At 42.9% G+C, this 15,828-nt stretch overlaps 1 protein-coding gene across 4 annotated transcripts in view; it reads right to left on the bottom strand.

Moving 5' to 3' along the window:
* Positions 1–14,666, bottom strand: part of LOC139537522 (rab GTPase-binding effector protein 1-like) — a 29,361-nt gene extending 14,695 nt beyond the window's left edge. For 3 of the 4 annotated variants that reach the window (XM_071338936.1, XM_071338937.1, XM_071338938.1), the window contains exons 1-11: positions 14,495–14,666; positions 6,771–6,899; positions 6,410–6,613; positions 5,835–5,998; positions 5,538–5,657; positions 3,178–3,313; positions 2,412–2,590; positions 2,063–2,170; positions 910–1,212; positions 659–811; positions 176–280 (exon numbers count right to left, since the gene is read on the bottom strand). In XM_071338936.1, coding sequence (XP_071195037.1) covers positions 176–280; positions 659–811; positions 910–1,212; positions 2,063–2,170; positions 2,412–2,590; positions 3,178–3,313; positions 5,538–5,657; positions 5,835–5,998; positions 6,410–6,613; positions 6,771–6,899; positions 14,495–14,540 — 1,647 coding nt within the window. In that variant the 5' untranslated portion in view covers positions 14,541–14,666. Of the gene's footprint in view, positions 1–175; positions 281–658; positions 812–909; positions 1,213–2,062; positions 2,171–2,411; positions 2,591–3,177; positions 3,314–5,537; positions 5,658–5,834; positions 5,999–6,409; positions 6,614–6,770; positions 6,900–13,639 lie in introns of all 4 variants that reach the window. The other variant, XM_071338939.1, reaches the window with a different exon arrangement.
* Positions 14,667–15,828: the final 1,162 nt, after the last annotated feature.

Here is a 15,828-nt window from a genome sequence, read left to right as displayed (position 1 = left end):
TGTAGCTTAGTGGGAGCCACACATATGACATGGAATACAGAAAGACTAAATATCACTAAAGATGACTTTGATCTTGGGAGGAACTTTCCCTTTAAGTATCCTTGACATAGGTGTATACATCACAGAAATTTAAACTGTAATAGAGTGTCACAGGGAATGAGAGACAGGGCGTTACCTGATCGCGTGTCTCTGCCTCCTGGCCCTGGATGACCTGCAGCTGTTTTTCGTAGTTAGAACACATGTCACACCGCCGTCCCAACTTCCTTCCTGCGTTCTTCACCTAGTGACAGACAGACAAGAATGAAGTTAGGAGGAATACCACATGGTAAATACAAAATATTTATATAGAAACCCCAGGCTGTCTATGTGTGCAGACTAAACTAAACTCTAAATTAGCAGTGTAAAGAATGTTTACTTTATTCTACTGTACCATTTCAACAACTAGGCTACATTGTATTTTCCTAATAGTAACAAATACAGTACTTGGTACTAAATTATACTTATTGGTGCTTTTGAACCAAAGTAGTTAAGGGATTACAAGCCAACAATGGTTACCATGTAAACAACGTATAGCGGACAATATTGTACTGAAAAACAAAGCCCAACAAAAACATCAAACAATTTAAATGAACCAAAACACTGTATGAAACTGTCTGACCTCTTGCTGCAGCAGGTTCCACTCCTGGTCACTGACCAGGCGGTAGCCTGACGGGGTCAGGAAGGTGGTGTCGTGGGCGTGGGAGATGCTGGACATCAGCGAGGCCGTCTCCTCCTGCTCCGGCGTCATGGCCTTTATAGCCTTCTCCTGGTCCTGGATCATAACAAATCATTATTTAAAACTGCATTTAAAAATATCGATCGTTTTACAGACACAATACATGAAAGTCTAATAAAAGGTTGATTTAAGACCTTGGTGAGCAGGAAGTGGCCGGCCGTCAGCTGGATGGAGCTGACCGATAGCGTGTCCCCAAAGCCCGCCAGGCCCTCGGGGGCCCCGCAGTCCGCCCCCACCAGGGGTCCGAAGTCGGACTCGTCTAGGTGGCTGGCCGACTTGGCCTTATGGTTGTAGCCCCCCAGGCCCTGGAGACTAGGAGAGGAACCCAGGCTGTCTGTGGACTGGACCCTCCGAAGGCCGTCTTTGTAGAGGTCCATAGGGCCCCCTGCCACCATGTCAGAGTCTAAGGAGTGCATGGAGCCGTGGGCACTGTGGGGCTGGAGTAGAGAAGAGGGAGGGAGGGAATGGTTGTAATGATCAGAAGTAGATGAGTAGCACTTCAGGCTGCGTTCACAGTCAGCCCATTCAGATCTTTTGCCAATTATTTACATATCCGATCTTTTCCCTAATGTGTAAAGAGCAAAAAAAACATGGAATTTAATCTTTTGACTTCCCATTTATACCACCTCCACATGTGGATCTGAATCCTGATACAAACCCAATCCTCCATATGCAACCTGTCTGATATATTTTTTCCACGCGTTACCATGACAACCAGTGACAGGAAATAAGCATTGCATCTGTGTGAATGTGCAAATCTAATATGGGTCACATGTAAAACAGTGCGAGTCAGAAAATAAAAATTGATATAGAAAGAAAATCAGATTTGGGTTCTTTGGGTGGCTGTATAAACACAGCCTCAGACACTCAAAATGACAGAGAACGAAAGAAAGAAAATGGGTGGGGATGTGCTTTGGTTGTGAGTGCGATGTCAAAACTGGAAATGAGAGGTACATTGTCAGAGAATAGTGCTTTGAACAAAATCACATGCTTTAGACCAATTTCTGGAATACTTATGTTAGTGTCATTAAAGAAATTCTCCAAGACATTTAAGGAGATGGCATTTCAGACCACAATTGACCATGCTTGTCACAGCGGATTAGGTGGAGAGGTTACCTTATACATTCAACGAGACCCAAAGTCATTGTAAAGATGTGGAGTTACAATGTCCAGATTTTATGGCCATTTCATATTCAATATGAACTGAAGAGATGTTTTAAAGAGAGAAGATCGCGTGTGTCTGAGGCATGTGCTCTCTGTAAGGTGTTGGTGACATCATATCCATACCTCTTCAATACTGAGCCCAAGGAATGAGTCTTCTAAAGGTTCGGTTTCTGTCCTGTCTTCCTCGTTCTGCTCCTTGGCCTGGCTGATCCTTTCCTTCTCATCCTCCTCCTTGGGGAAACAAACACAATGTCAATAAATGGACTACACTTTGACAGGGTATTCTAGCCTTTTTAACTGACTGGCATTCCCATAAGAGCACATGCACACACAATATCACGTCAAATTGTCTGTCATTACACTGTCAGTATTTACTCTATTCCTCATATATTGTCTGATTCAATCTTGCACGGCAAGACACACACCAGGCCACTAACCCCCCCACACCCCTTCTGACTCCAGGTGTGCGTACCTGGTCCCTCTTCTTGATCTCCTCCACCTGCCGGAGCTGCTCAGAAGAGAGCACGTTCTCGATCCTCTGCATGTCCCTCATCAGCAGCCTCTGGGACTCCAGGAACTGGTCGTTGGCCCGCTGCCAAGTGTGCTTCAGCTGGTTGTGCTGCTGCCGCTCCAGCTCCAAGAGGTGACACACTGACCATGGAAGAAGAAACATGACAGATATATATATAGAGAGATAGAAAAAAAAAAGGGACAATACTGTGCTGTACTTCTGTATTGAAATGTCTTACATCTCTTATCCTTATGTTTGACAGTATAAGAATATTTGAAAGATAAATACACAACGCAGAGACAGAGGACAAGAGGTCAATAGAGTATGAGAGACAGAAGACTAAAAGTCAATAGAGTACTAACGATTAATGGAAATAGTGTTTTTTCTGTAATAGGGGATTAATGGGAGGAATTTGTCTACAGTGAGCCTGAAATAGGATACTTGTTATTTGGCCATTGGCCCAGTTTTATTGCAAGGAATTCTAATTGGTCAACCACAGGCTAGGGCTGGGTTATAAAACTACATGCTGTCCCTTTGTTCTGTGGGGAGAATCACTGGAGAGCATCACTGAGGACAGGGGAGAATGACCATCTACATCCAAACATGATTCGTCCTATTTGAATAAACCTATTTTCCTCCCCCTGATTTGCTTTGGGGTCTGTGTTATTAAAGAATAGCATCAACTGCTAACAGCTTGCTTAAAAAGAAAGCTTTACGAGTGTGTCACCTTCGTGGAGCTCTTTTCGTAGTTTCTCTGCGTCCTCCTGAAGGACTGACTTCTGAGTGTTGAGCACCGCCACGTACATCTCCAGGTCTGTGCGGCAGGATTTCTCTGCTTCCAGGACATGATTGAGCTCCTTTACCTTCAGAATGAAAACAAGTAATTTATCAGTAACTCAAATGACATACACTGCTCAAAAAAATAAAGGGAACACTAAAATAACACATCCTAGATCTGAATGAATGAAATATTCTTATTAAATACTTTTTTCTTTACATAGTTGAATGTGCTGACAACAAAATCACACAAAAATGATCAATGTAAATCAAATTTATCAACCCATGGAGGTCTGGATTTGGAGTCACACTCAAAATTAAAGTGGAAAACCACACTACAGGCTGATCCAACTTTGATGTAATGTCCTTAAAACAAGTCAAAATGAGGCTCAGTAGTGTGTGTGGCCTCCACGTGCCTGTATGACCTCCCTACAACGCCTGGGCATGCTCCTGATGAGGTGGCAGATGGTCTCCTGAGGGATCTCCTCCCAGACCTGGACTAAAGCATCCGCCAACTGCTGGACAGTCTGTGGTGCAACGTGGCATTGGTGGATGGAGCGAGACATGATGTCCCAGATGTGCTCAATTCGATTCAGGTCTGGGGAACGGGCTGGCCAGTCCATAGCATCAATGCCTTCCTCTTGCAGGAACTGCTGACACACTCCAGCCACATGAGGTCTAGCATTGTCTTGCATTAGGAGGAACCCAGGGCCAACCGCACCAGCATATGGTCTCACAAGGGGTCTGAGGATCTCATCTCGGTACCTAATGGCAGTCAGGTTACCTCTGGCGAGCACATGGAGGGCTGTGCGGCCCCCCAAAGAAATGCCACCCCACACCATGACTGACCCACCGCCAAACCGGTCATGCTGGAGGATGTTGCAGGCAGCAGAACGTTCTCCACGGCGTCTCCAGACTCTGTCACGTCTGTCACATGTGCTCATGTGCTCAGTGTGAACCTGCTTTCATCTGTGAAGAGCACAGGGCGCCAGTGGCGAATTTACCAATCTTGGTGTTCTCTGGCAAATGCCAAACGTCCTGCACGGTGTTGGGCTGTAAGCACAACCCCCACCTGTGGACGCCGGGCCCTCATACCACCCTCATGGAGTCTGTTTCTGACCGTTTGAGCAGACACATGCACATTTGTGGCCTGCAGGAGGTCATTTTGCAGGGCTCTGGCAGTGCGCCACCTGCTCCTCCTTGCACAAAGGCGGAGGTAGCGGTCCTGCTGCTGGGTTGTTGCCCTCCTACGGCCTTCTCCACGTCTCCTGATGTACTGGCCTGTCTCCTGGTAGCGCCTCCATGCTCTGGACACTACGCTGACAGACACAGCAAACCTTCTTGCCACAGCTCGCATTGATGTGCCATCCTGGATGAGCTGCACTACCTGAGCCACTTGTGTGGGTTGTAGACTCCGTCTCATGCTACCACTAGAGTGAAAGCACCGCCAGCATTCAAAAGTGACCAAAACATCAGCCAGGAAGCATAGGAACTGAGAAGTGGTCTGTGGTCACCACCTGCAGAACCACTCCTTTATTGGGGGTGTCTTGCTAATTGCCTATAATTTCCACCTTTTGTCTATTCCATTTGCACAACAGTATGTGAAATGTATTGTCAATTAGTGTTGCTTCCTAAGTGGACAGTTTGATTTCACAGAAGTGTGATTGACTTGGAGTTACATTGTGTTGTTTAAGTGTTCCCTTTATTTTTCTGAGCAGTGTAGTTAAACTGAAAGACATTTTTAGGAAGTATTTCTTCCACTGTATCACTTCAGACAGTTTTGCCTAGATTATTTGTCTGTAAATGTCATAAATAATGATCCTAAATTCAAGTTCCTCTGCAAATGGTCTAGATTAGGGGTCAGCAAAAGGCGGCCTGCGTGCCAAAACCGGCCCGCAAGGGATATTAAAAAAAATAAAAAAAAGTTTTGGGCAAATTTTTTAAAATAATAAATCACCAGGAATTCAGCAAAAAATGTGTTTAATTTAGGAAATCTGTTCCCAAGAGACGCATGTGATCGTGTCTCATTGTAATTCAAAGAATGAAATTGTCATTTTCAAATACAAATCTCTTTTTAGGCTTAGTTGTGGTCGATTTGCAGTGTACAAATTATAATTAGGTTCCGGCCCCCTGACCATCCACTCCGTCAAATCGACCCGCGGCTGAATCTAGCCTACCCCAGTCTAGATATAACCCATACTGCAATTGACATCTTGGATGGATAAGATTGTTTTGGTAATAAAATAAGCATGGAGATCTTGTCTGTGTTGTAAAAGTCTTTGTTTTCCTTTCCAGACTCTTTTGACTAACCTTCGAGGCCTCCAGCTCCTTCACCCTGTCCTCTGCCACAGTCAGTTTGACTTTCAGAGCTGCTATCTCCTGCTCCATAGGCATTACCACTGACCGTAGCTTCTCTGCATCTTCCTGGGCCTGGGGGAAAACACATTCAAATCGAGTCACATTCCAATTCTCTTCAAGGCTTCTCTATGGAGATTTTTTGTTTTTATTAAATTGATTGAATTGCAATGGAATTGACCCCAACACTGATGAAAGGATTAATGTACTTTGATGATCTCCCCCCCCCCCCCCGGTGTGAAACCAGCCAACCTTCTTCATGTCGTTCTCCAGGTTCTCCTCCTCCTGGCCGCCCTCAGAGAGGCGGTGTCTCAGCTCGCCCATCTCCCTCTCCACCACCTCCCTGTACTGGTTCCATTGGGCACGCTCCTGCTCAAGGCGCTGGTGGAACTGCAACTCATACTCACGCACTGTGTCTGAGGGGGGAGGGGAGATAACACAACACAGTACCAGTCAATGTGCTCATATAACTGATCCTCAGTGTAAAGAGTAGCAGTAGATTTTCAAATCAGTCTCATTACTGTATACCTACTCAACTCAATTTAACAAATTGATCCCCAGGGATGAAATAAACTGCTGACAATTTTTTATTCTATGTTCATTTCTGCGTGTCAAGCTAAGATGCTACATCATCCAGGCTGTAACAGAAGCATGGCAATGACATGGGATCAAAATGACTGCCATTCATGCAGGCCTAGTCTAGAGGAAATGTTACATGGGTTATTTACAGCTACTGGAATCCTTCCAACAGAGTCACCAACTAGATACTGAATGGCAAAATTAGGGCCAGGAGGCGGCAATATATAGAGTTAGCCTAGCTACAGTACCTTTCATGATGGCCTGTAGGGAGGCCACCTCCTCCTGCCACTGTCCCTTGACCTGGTCAATGGCCTCCTGCTTGGTGCTCTCTGACACAGTGGCCACCGCCTTGATGTTCTCCATGTCAGCTTGGGCCTGTTCCAGCTGGGCCTGTACACGACTCAGCTCCGACTGGGCCCCCTCCAGAGACGCTGCCTGGCACTTCAGTTCCTCTGGGAGGAAAGAGAGGAACGGTGAGGAAAATATAGGAGGTAACCCATGATAAGGTTGGATATGTTCCAGGAGACCAGGGTCCATATTCATGAAGCTAACTACACAAGTTTACCATTAGCAACATGGCATAATGTAGACAGCAGATTGAACAGTCACCTTCTTTGGACAGGTAGAGCTCTTTGAACTTGGCCCGTTTCTGGTTGAACTCAGACTCCAGTTGCTGTTTGCGCTTGACAAACTCAGCTCTCTCCTGCTCCAGGGCTGCCACTCGCTGCTGGAGCACCGCTAAGGGAAAGGACAAAACAAGAACACTAAAGAAACTTCCAGAAAAAAAGTATAATAGGTATTTGTCTACACACTGCAATACAACCAGCCTGAAAGCAGTGATTTAATTTATTTAAAGGGAACATTTAAAAAGGCACTCGCACATCTGAGCTATCTTTGTTGCAGGTGCATGGTAACAGTTGAATAAGATGAGAAAAAAAAAAAGAAACCTGCACTGTTATTGATAGTATCACTGCTCTTTAATAAGCTTTACGTATCGGCCTCAAGGCCTTCGTAAGAGCTTTTGCGAGGGGCAATCCATAACTACATTTTTGGTATTGCCAAGGCAGGACTGAGTGGGAGGGTCACTTGGTCTTCACTTCAACAATCCCTGTTGGTGTTGTTTATAATACAATAAATGGAGGTCTAACTGGTGGACAGATTTTTATTTAACCAGGTAGGCCAGTTGAGAACAAGTTCTCATTTACAACTGCGACCTGGCCAAGATAAAGCAAAGCAGTGTGACAATAAACAACAACACAGAGTTACAAGTGGGATAAACAAACGTACAGTCAATAACACAATAGAAAAGTCTATATTACAGTGTGTGCAAATGAAGTAAGAGTATAAATAGGCCGTAGTGGCGAAATATTTACAATTTCGCAAATAAACACTGGAGTGATAGATGTGCAGAAGATGATTGCACAAGTAGAGATACTGGGGTGCAAAGGAGCAAAAATATATATATAAATAAAATAAATAACAATATGGGAATGAGGTAGTTGGATGGGCTATTTACAGATGGGCTATGTACAGGTTCAATGATCTGTAAGTTGCTCTGATAGCTGATGCTTAAAGTTAGTGAGGGAGATATGAGTCTCTAGCTTCAGTTATTTTTGCAATTCGTTCCAGTCATTTGTAGCAGACAACTGGAAGGAAAGGCAGCCAAAAGAGGAATTATCTTTAGGGGTGACCAGTGAAATGTACAGTTGAAGTCGGAAGTTTACATACACCTTAGCCAAATACATTTAAACTCAATTTCACAATTCCTGACATTTAATCCTAGTAAAAATTCCCTGGCTTAGGTCCGTTAGGATCTCCACTTTATTTGAAGAATGTGAAATGTCAGAATAATAGTAGAGCTGAAATAAATCACTCTTATGTTTTTCATCACATTCCGAGTGGGTCAGAAGTTTACATACACTTAATTAGTATTTGGTAGCACTGCCTTTAAATTGTTTAACTTGGGTCAAACATATTTTGGTAGCCTTCCACATGCTTCCCACAATAAGTTGGGTGAATTTTGGCCCATTCCTCCTGACAGAGCTGGTGTAACCGAGTCAGGTTTGTAGGCCTCCTTGCTCGCACACGCTTTTTCAGTTCTGCCCACAAATGTTCTATAGGATTGAGGTCAGGGCTTTGTGATGGCCACTCCAATACCTTGACTTTGTTGTCCCTAAGCCATTTTGCCACAACTTTGGAAGTATGCTTGGGGTCATTGTCCATTTGGATGACCCATTTGCGACCAAGCTTTAACTTCCTGACTGATGTCTTGAGATGTTGCTTCAATATATCCACATACTTTTCCTGCCTCATGATGCCATCTATTTTGTGAAGTGCACCAGTCCATCCTGCAGCAAAGCACACCCCACAACATGATGCTTCCACCCCCGTGCTTCACGGTTGGGATGGTGTTCTTTGGCTTGCAACATCCCTTTTTCCTCCAAACATAACGGTGGTCATTATGGCCAAACAGTTCTATTTTTGTTTCATCAGACAAGAGGACATTTCTCCAAAAAGTACAATCTTTGTCCCCATGTGCAGTTGAAAACCGTAGTCTGGCTTTTTTATGGCGGTTTTGGAGCAGTGGCTTCTTCCTTGCTGAGCGGCCTTTCAGGTTGTGTCGATATATGACTCGTTTTACTGTGGATATATATACTTTTGTACCCGTTTCCTCCAGCATCTTCACAATGTCCTTGGCTGTTGTTCTGGGATTGATTTGCACTTTTCACACCAAAGTACATTCATCTCTAGGAGACAGAACGCGTCTCCTTCCTGAGCGGTATGACGGCTGTGTGGTCCCATGGTGTATATACTTGCGTACAATTGTTTGTACAGATGAACATGGTACCTTCAGGTGTTTGGAAATTGCTCCAAAGGATTTACACCTCCAATTGACTCAAATGATGTCAATTAGCTTAACAGAAGCTTCTAAAGCCATAAAATAATTTTCTGGAATTTTTCAAGCGGTTTAAAAAGGCACAGTCAACTTACTGTATATAAACTTCTGACCCACTAGAACTGTGATACAGTGAATTATAAGTGAAATAATCTGTCTGTAAACAATTGTAGGAAACATTACTTGTGTCATGAACACAGTAGGTGTCCTAACAGACTTGCCAAAACTATAGTTTGTTAACAATATATTTGTGGAGTGGTTTAAAAATGAGTTTTAATGACTCCAACATAAGTGTATGTAAACTTCCGACTTCAACTGTACCAGCTGGAGCGTGTGCTACGGGTGGGTGCTGCTATGCTGACCAGTGAGCTGACGTAAGGCGGGGCTTTACCTAGCAAAGACTTATAGATGACCTGGAGCCAGTGGGTTTGGTGACAAATATGAAGCGAGGGCCAGCCAGCGAGAGCATACAGGTCGCAGTGGTGGGTAGTATATGGGGCTTTGGTGACAAAACGGATGGCACTGTGATAGCAAATTGGATGCAGTCTGAGTAGAGTGTTGGAGGTTATTTTGTAAATGACATCGCCGAAGTCAAGGATCAGTAGGATAGTCAGGATAGTCAGAAGGGCCAGAAGTATACAGAATGGTGTCGTCTGCGTAAAGGTGGATCAGAGAATCACCAGCCGCAAGAGCGGCATCATTGATGTACACAAAGAAAAGAGTCGGCCCGAGAATTGAACCCTGTGGCACCCCCATAGAGACTGCCAGAGGTCCGGACAACAGGCCCTCCGATTTGACACACTGAACTAGTAGTTGGTGAACCAGGTGAGGCAGTCATTTGAGAAACCAAGGCTTTTGAGTCTGCCGATAAGAATGCGGTGATTGACAGAGCTGAAAGCCTTGGCCAGGTCGATGAATACGGCTGCACAGTATAGTCTTTTGTTGATGGCAATTATGATATTGTTTAGGACCTTGAGCATGGCTGAGGTGCACCCATGACCAGCTCGGAAACAAATCAATCTCGCTAATTGTAGCCAATCCAAAAGGACAATACCTATGCCGTTCAAAATACCAAGCAGCATTCTAGGGCTAGAATCAAATTAGTATTTAATGACTGTATTAGCATAGTGACTGTGTAAGCAAGAGGTTTGACCAGAAAGACATGCCCAAATGAACTAAACAAAGACTTTGACACAGGCCTGATCATCAACAAACTCCAGGGGGTTTCCAAGTTGGTAAAATATTCAACTTCATTACATATAAGATAGCATAAGTTGCCTGATATCCCTTGTGTCCAACATAATGGTTATATAAATAGCACAGTAATATAATTTACTTTTTAGAGTCAATCTCCAGCTCAAAAAGTACACTAGTTGCCAGTTCCAGTCTTTGATTTGGGGTTTTTGGCCTACTCTGGGATACTCTCTCCACTAGCTTTAGGCTACATACTGTACAGCTTTTCCCATTCAAATAAAAATGTATTTGTCACATGCGCCGAATACAATGGGTGTAGACTTTACATTGAAATGCTTGTTATGAGGCCTTCCCAATGGTGCAGAGTTAAAAGACAAATAGAAACACAAGAGGAATAAAATAGACAAGAATTAAGCTATATGCAGGGAGTACCAGTACCATAACACTGTGCTGGGGTATTTGAGGTAGCTATGTACATAATGTCAGGGTCAAGTGACTAGGCATCAGGATAGATAATAGTAAGAGTAAAATAAAGAATAGAGTGGCAGCATAGGATGAGTGTGAATGTGTCTGCATGTGTGTATGCGTGTGTGTCTGTACAGTAGTGTATGTAAATGTGTATAAACAGAATATAGTCTTGTGAGTGTGCATAGAATCAGTACAAGATAAGGTCAATGCAGATTGTCCAGGTAACCATTTAATTAACTATTTAGTAGTCTTATGGCTTGGGGTAGAAGCCGTTGGTTCGAAAGCCGATGCTCCAGTACCGTTTGCCGGACAGTAGCAGAGAGAACAGTCTATGGCATGGGTGGCTGAAGTCTTTGGCAATTTTTCAGGCCTTCCTGACACCGCCTGATATAGAGGTCCTGGATGGCAGGGAGCGCCGCCCCAGTGATGTACTGGGCCGTCCGCACAACCCTCTGTAGCGCTTTGCGGTCGAGGGAGGTGCATTTGCCATACTAAGCGGTAAAATCGTCAGATCAGTGTTGCCTTTTGCAAAGCCTGTCTTTAGTCTAGAGGTCGACCGATTATGATTTTTCAACACCGATTTTTTTATTTTATTTGTAATGATGACAATTACAACAATACTGAATGAACACTTATTTTAACTTAATATAATACATCAATAAAATCAATTTAGCCTCAAATAAATAATGAAACATGTTCAATTTGGTTTAAATAATGCAAAAACTAAGTGTTGGAGAAGAAAGTAAAAGTGCAATATGTGCCATGTAAGAAAGCTAATGTTTAAGTTCCTTGCTCAGAACATGAGAACATATGAAAGCTGGTGGTTCCTTTTAACACGAGTCTTCAATATTCCCAGGTAAGAAGTTTTAGGTTGTAGTTATTATAGGAATTATAGGACTATTTCTCTCTATACGATTTGTATTTCATATACCTTTGACTATTGGATGTTCTTATAGGTACTTTAGTATTGCCAGTGTAACAGTATAGCTTCCATCCCTCTCCTCTCCGCTACCTGGGCTCGAACCAGGAACACATCGACAACAGCCACCCTCGAAGCAACGTTACCCATGCAGAGCAAGGGTAATAACTACTCCAAGTCTCAGAGCGAGTGACGTTTGAAACACTATTAGCGCGCACCCCGCTAACTAGCTAGCCATTTCACATCGGTTACACCAGCCTAATCTCGGGAGTTGATAGGCTTGAAGTCATAAACAGCGCAATGCTTGAAGCATTGCGAAGAGCTGCTGGCAAAACGCACTAAAGTGCTGTTTGAATGAATGCTTACGAGCCTGCTGCTGCCTACCATCGCTCAGTCAGACTGCTCTATCAAATCATAGACTTAATTATAACATAATAACACACAGAAATACGAGCATTAGGTCATTATTATGGTCGAATCCGGAAACTCGAAAACAAAACGTTTATTCTTTCAGTGAAATACGGAACCATTCCATATTTTATCTAACGGGTGGCATCCATAAGTCTAAATATTCCTGTTACATTGCACAACCTTCAATGTTATGTCATAATTACGTAAAATTCTGGCAAATTAGTTCGCATTGAGCCAGGCGGCCCAAACTGTTGAATATACCCTGACTCTGCGTGCAATGAACGCAAGAGAAGTGACACAATTTCACCTGGTTAATATTGCCTGCTAACCTGGATTTCTTTTAGCTAAATATGCAGGTTTAAAAATATATACTTCTGTGTATTGATTTTAAGAAAGGCATTGATGTTTATGGTTAGGTACACGTTGGAGCAACGAGTCCTTTTTCGCGAGTGCGCATTGCGCGAGTGCGCTAGATAAACTAGTAATATCATCAACCATGTGTAATTATAACTAGTGATTATGATTGATTATTTTTTTATAAGATAGGTTTTATGCTAGCTAGCAACTTACATTGGCTTCCTACGGCATTCGCGTAAAAGGCGGGCTCCTCGTGAGGCAGGTGGTTAGAGTGTTGGACTAGTTAACCGTAAGGTTGCAAGATTGAATCCCTGAGCTGACAATGTAAAAATCTGCCTCTGAACAAGGCAGTTAACCCACCGTTCCTAGGCCGTCATTGAAAATAAGAATGTGTTCTTAACTGACTTGCCTAGTTAAATAAAGGTGTAAAAAAAATATATAATAATAATAAAAATCAGCAAAATTGGCGTCCAAAATGACCGATTGTTATGAAAACTTGAAATCGGCCCTAATTAATCGGTCATTCCGATTAATCGTTCGACCTCTACTTTAGTCAATTAAGTTTGTTATTGCACTCATTTAGCACCTGGTGAATGTAGCCTCATTAATAATAATAATAGTATTTTATATAGCACTTTTCATTAGAAGTAGAATCTCAAAGTCGCTATAAAAACACACTGAACCAAAAACATTGTTCTAAACTGAGGACAGATATTGAGCACCTCTACTTTGGACAACTCCTAGAAATGGCATACAAGTCAGAGGCCATTAAAATGAACAGAGGTGTGAAAATGTCAGCTTGTGCATATTGCAGAGCATGACATATTTCAGAGTGGGATGACATCAGTAACAGAACAACCATTGACACAACTCATTATCTCCATTGAAAGATCTGGTGTAGATAGTTTGACAAAATCGGCAAGAATCCTGTAAATTTTATTCAGTCATAGGCTGAATTTATCAAGACATTTTGGCCAACAATGTATCTGTGTGGCTACTACTAGCAAACTAGCTAGAGTCTGAAACTCAAAATTGGTCCATGTCCCCTGCTAGCTCTCGAAAACCCTTCTCCGTGTACATTGGCCCGCATTTGGCTCCATGTTAACTACAAATTCAGACAAGGTCTTTTAACATGTAGAAAAGTCAATCCTCAAACTGTTTTTTTTAAACATATGCCCCTTATCTTTCATATCAGCGAGAAATATTTAAAATTTAAAAAATTAAAACACTTACTGTAGCCGTTTTACACAGATCAACAAGTTGTGTAGGCACACTTCCTCCCCAGTTTCTTCCATAATCAAACGTTGTTAAAGAAAAATTCCACCCGAAAACGATACTTTGCTATTTGTTTCGTTAGTCCATTGTTGACATAGGAACACTAACCCTAACAAAAAGGTGTGTAATAATTTAACATTTTGTTTTTTGAAAATTATTTCTCACTGCGTTTCCAAAAACTTACCGCAAGCGATGTGCGTTAATAACGTTTAGAGCAAGCGTCGGGCTCTAATGAAAACTCCCCCGGGCAATAGGAGCTAAAGCAGTTAGCATCTATGAATGGGATAGTCCCCTGTTAGTTAGAGTAGACAAAAGCTATGCAGCCAACTACATTTAGCAAACATGGGGATGGAAAACTAACGTTAGCTAAATGTTAGAATATTAATGTTTCAATAAACACTGTTTTCGAAAACGTTTGATACTTGTACAAATGTGACTGCCAGCATTATCCCTTTCCAGTTTCCACTGCGTCGATGGTCTCGCCTACTGTCAAGGGCTTCAAAACAACAATGACAGGTATAGTGGTAGCTAACTAGCTAGTTAGTTAACATCAACACCGTTCGACTAGCTAGCTAGCGCCATGATGGGTGCATTTATTTTCCAACAACGTATGGAAATCTAGTTTTAGGCCTGTGTAGCTCGCTATGTTTGAATATATCCAGCATTGAGAACATTGAAATAATGTCCAGGGAGAGGGAGTGACACGTCGGGTGATGGTGCTTGCTGAGCCCGATGATTCACAGGCCGTTTAATTATCTGGATTAGCTCGAGACTATACCACATAAAGACTACCAAAAAATAACAAATCTTTACCGTCATGCTGGGGCTGCCGGGCGGATCCCGAGGCCTGGTCGGCCATGGTTTCCAGGGGATGGAATTGCAATAACCGGCGCGGTGTTGGAGGAAAGCTAGCTAGCTAGGCGTGTCCAAGAAAACAGCCTGCTTGAAGCGCTTGCTACATGGAAGACAACGTCATTGGGGAAGCAGCTCACTGCGCATGTGTGAACACTACCACATAAATATCGGGGGTTTCCACTAGTTACCACAGTCACAAATGGCTACATCCCAGATTATCCATTATATTGACTAGATACTCTAGTGGCCGCTCTAACAACGAAATTGCATTTATTAAAAAATGGAAGGCAGTCGGTAGGAGGCAAGATCAGGTGGGATCATGAGGGCAGATACGCGTGTGAACGACACACAATGGTTTCCACTAGTTACCACAGCCACAAAATGAACATTTGGCTATATGGTAAAAATACCTGAAAACAAAAATGTGCTTTTTTGTTTTAATTCAAGATTAGGGTTAGGCATAAGGTTAACCGTGTGGTTAGGTTTAAAATCACATTTTAAGAAGATACAATGTAGAAATAGGCGGGGTTTATGACTTTCTCAATTTTGCTAGGATGTCACGTGTCCTACTCGTATCAGTACACTCTTAACAACCTAATCCTTACGAAATTTATATTTTATAAAATAAACCATACATTGAATACCGAATGTGTTTGACACCCCTGGCGTAGAGCTTCCTATTGGCTGCTTCTGATCATTTCCAAGTGGGGAAACGCGAAGCTCATCTTTTTCCGCATTCAAATCGTGTCGGAGTGATCGGAGGAACGACTTGCTTACTTCAGAGGAACGATTTGGGCATTCACGTGCTCAGAGCTTGGAAGGAACGCAATAACCATTCTCACCATTGACCACTGTGTTTGTTGCCATTTTCAGTGGTGCATGGTGTCAAAGTTCAACATGTGGGAAAGATCGGGGTCAAGAGATCATTCCCAATTTTCCTAGTCATAATTACAGATTGGAGGGGCGTTCACATGCACGTTTCCCAGTAGGAAGGTTGTATTTACGAGTTGCCAAATTGACGTCAATGCGGCATTTCTACAACGAGTCCAAGTCGGAAATGTCTGAGTTTCTGAGTTCTGAGTTGTTTTGAACGCGGCATTTCTACAACGAGTCCAAGTCGGAAATGTCTGAGTTTCTGAGTTCTGAGTTGTTTTGAACGCACCATCAGTCGAGAGATCACATCCTAGATGTCGTGATGCCATTCAGTATGTGGTGCTTTCACCCAAGACAATATTACTTTGACTCAAACTACTTGTTGAACTATCCATACCAACTAGCTAACAAATTAGATA

The sequence above is a fragment of the Salvelinus alpinus genome, chromosome 13 (genome assembly GCF_045679555.1).
Source record: "Salvelinus alpinus chromosome 13, SLU_Salpinus.1, whole genome shotgun sequence".
NCBI lineage: Eukaryota > Metazoa > Chordata > Actinopteri > Salmoniformes > Salmonidae > Salvelinus > Salvelinus alpinus.
The sequence above is the reverse complement of the archived record's forward strand: the minus strand, read 5'-3'. Positions and strand labels throughout refer to the sequence as shown.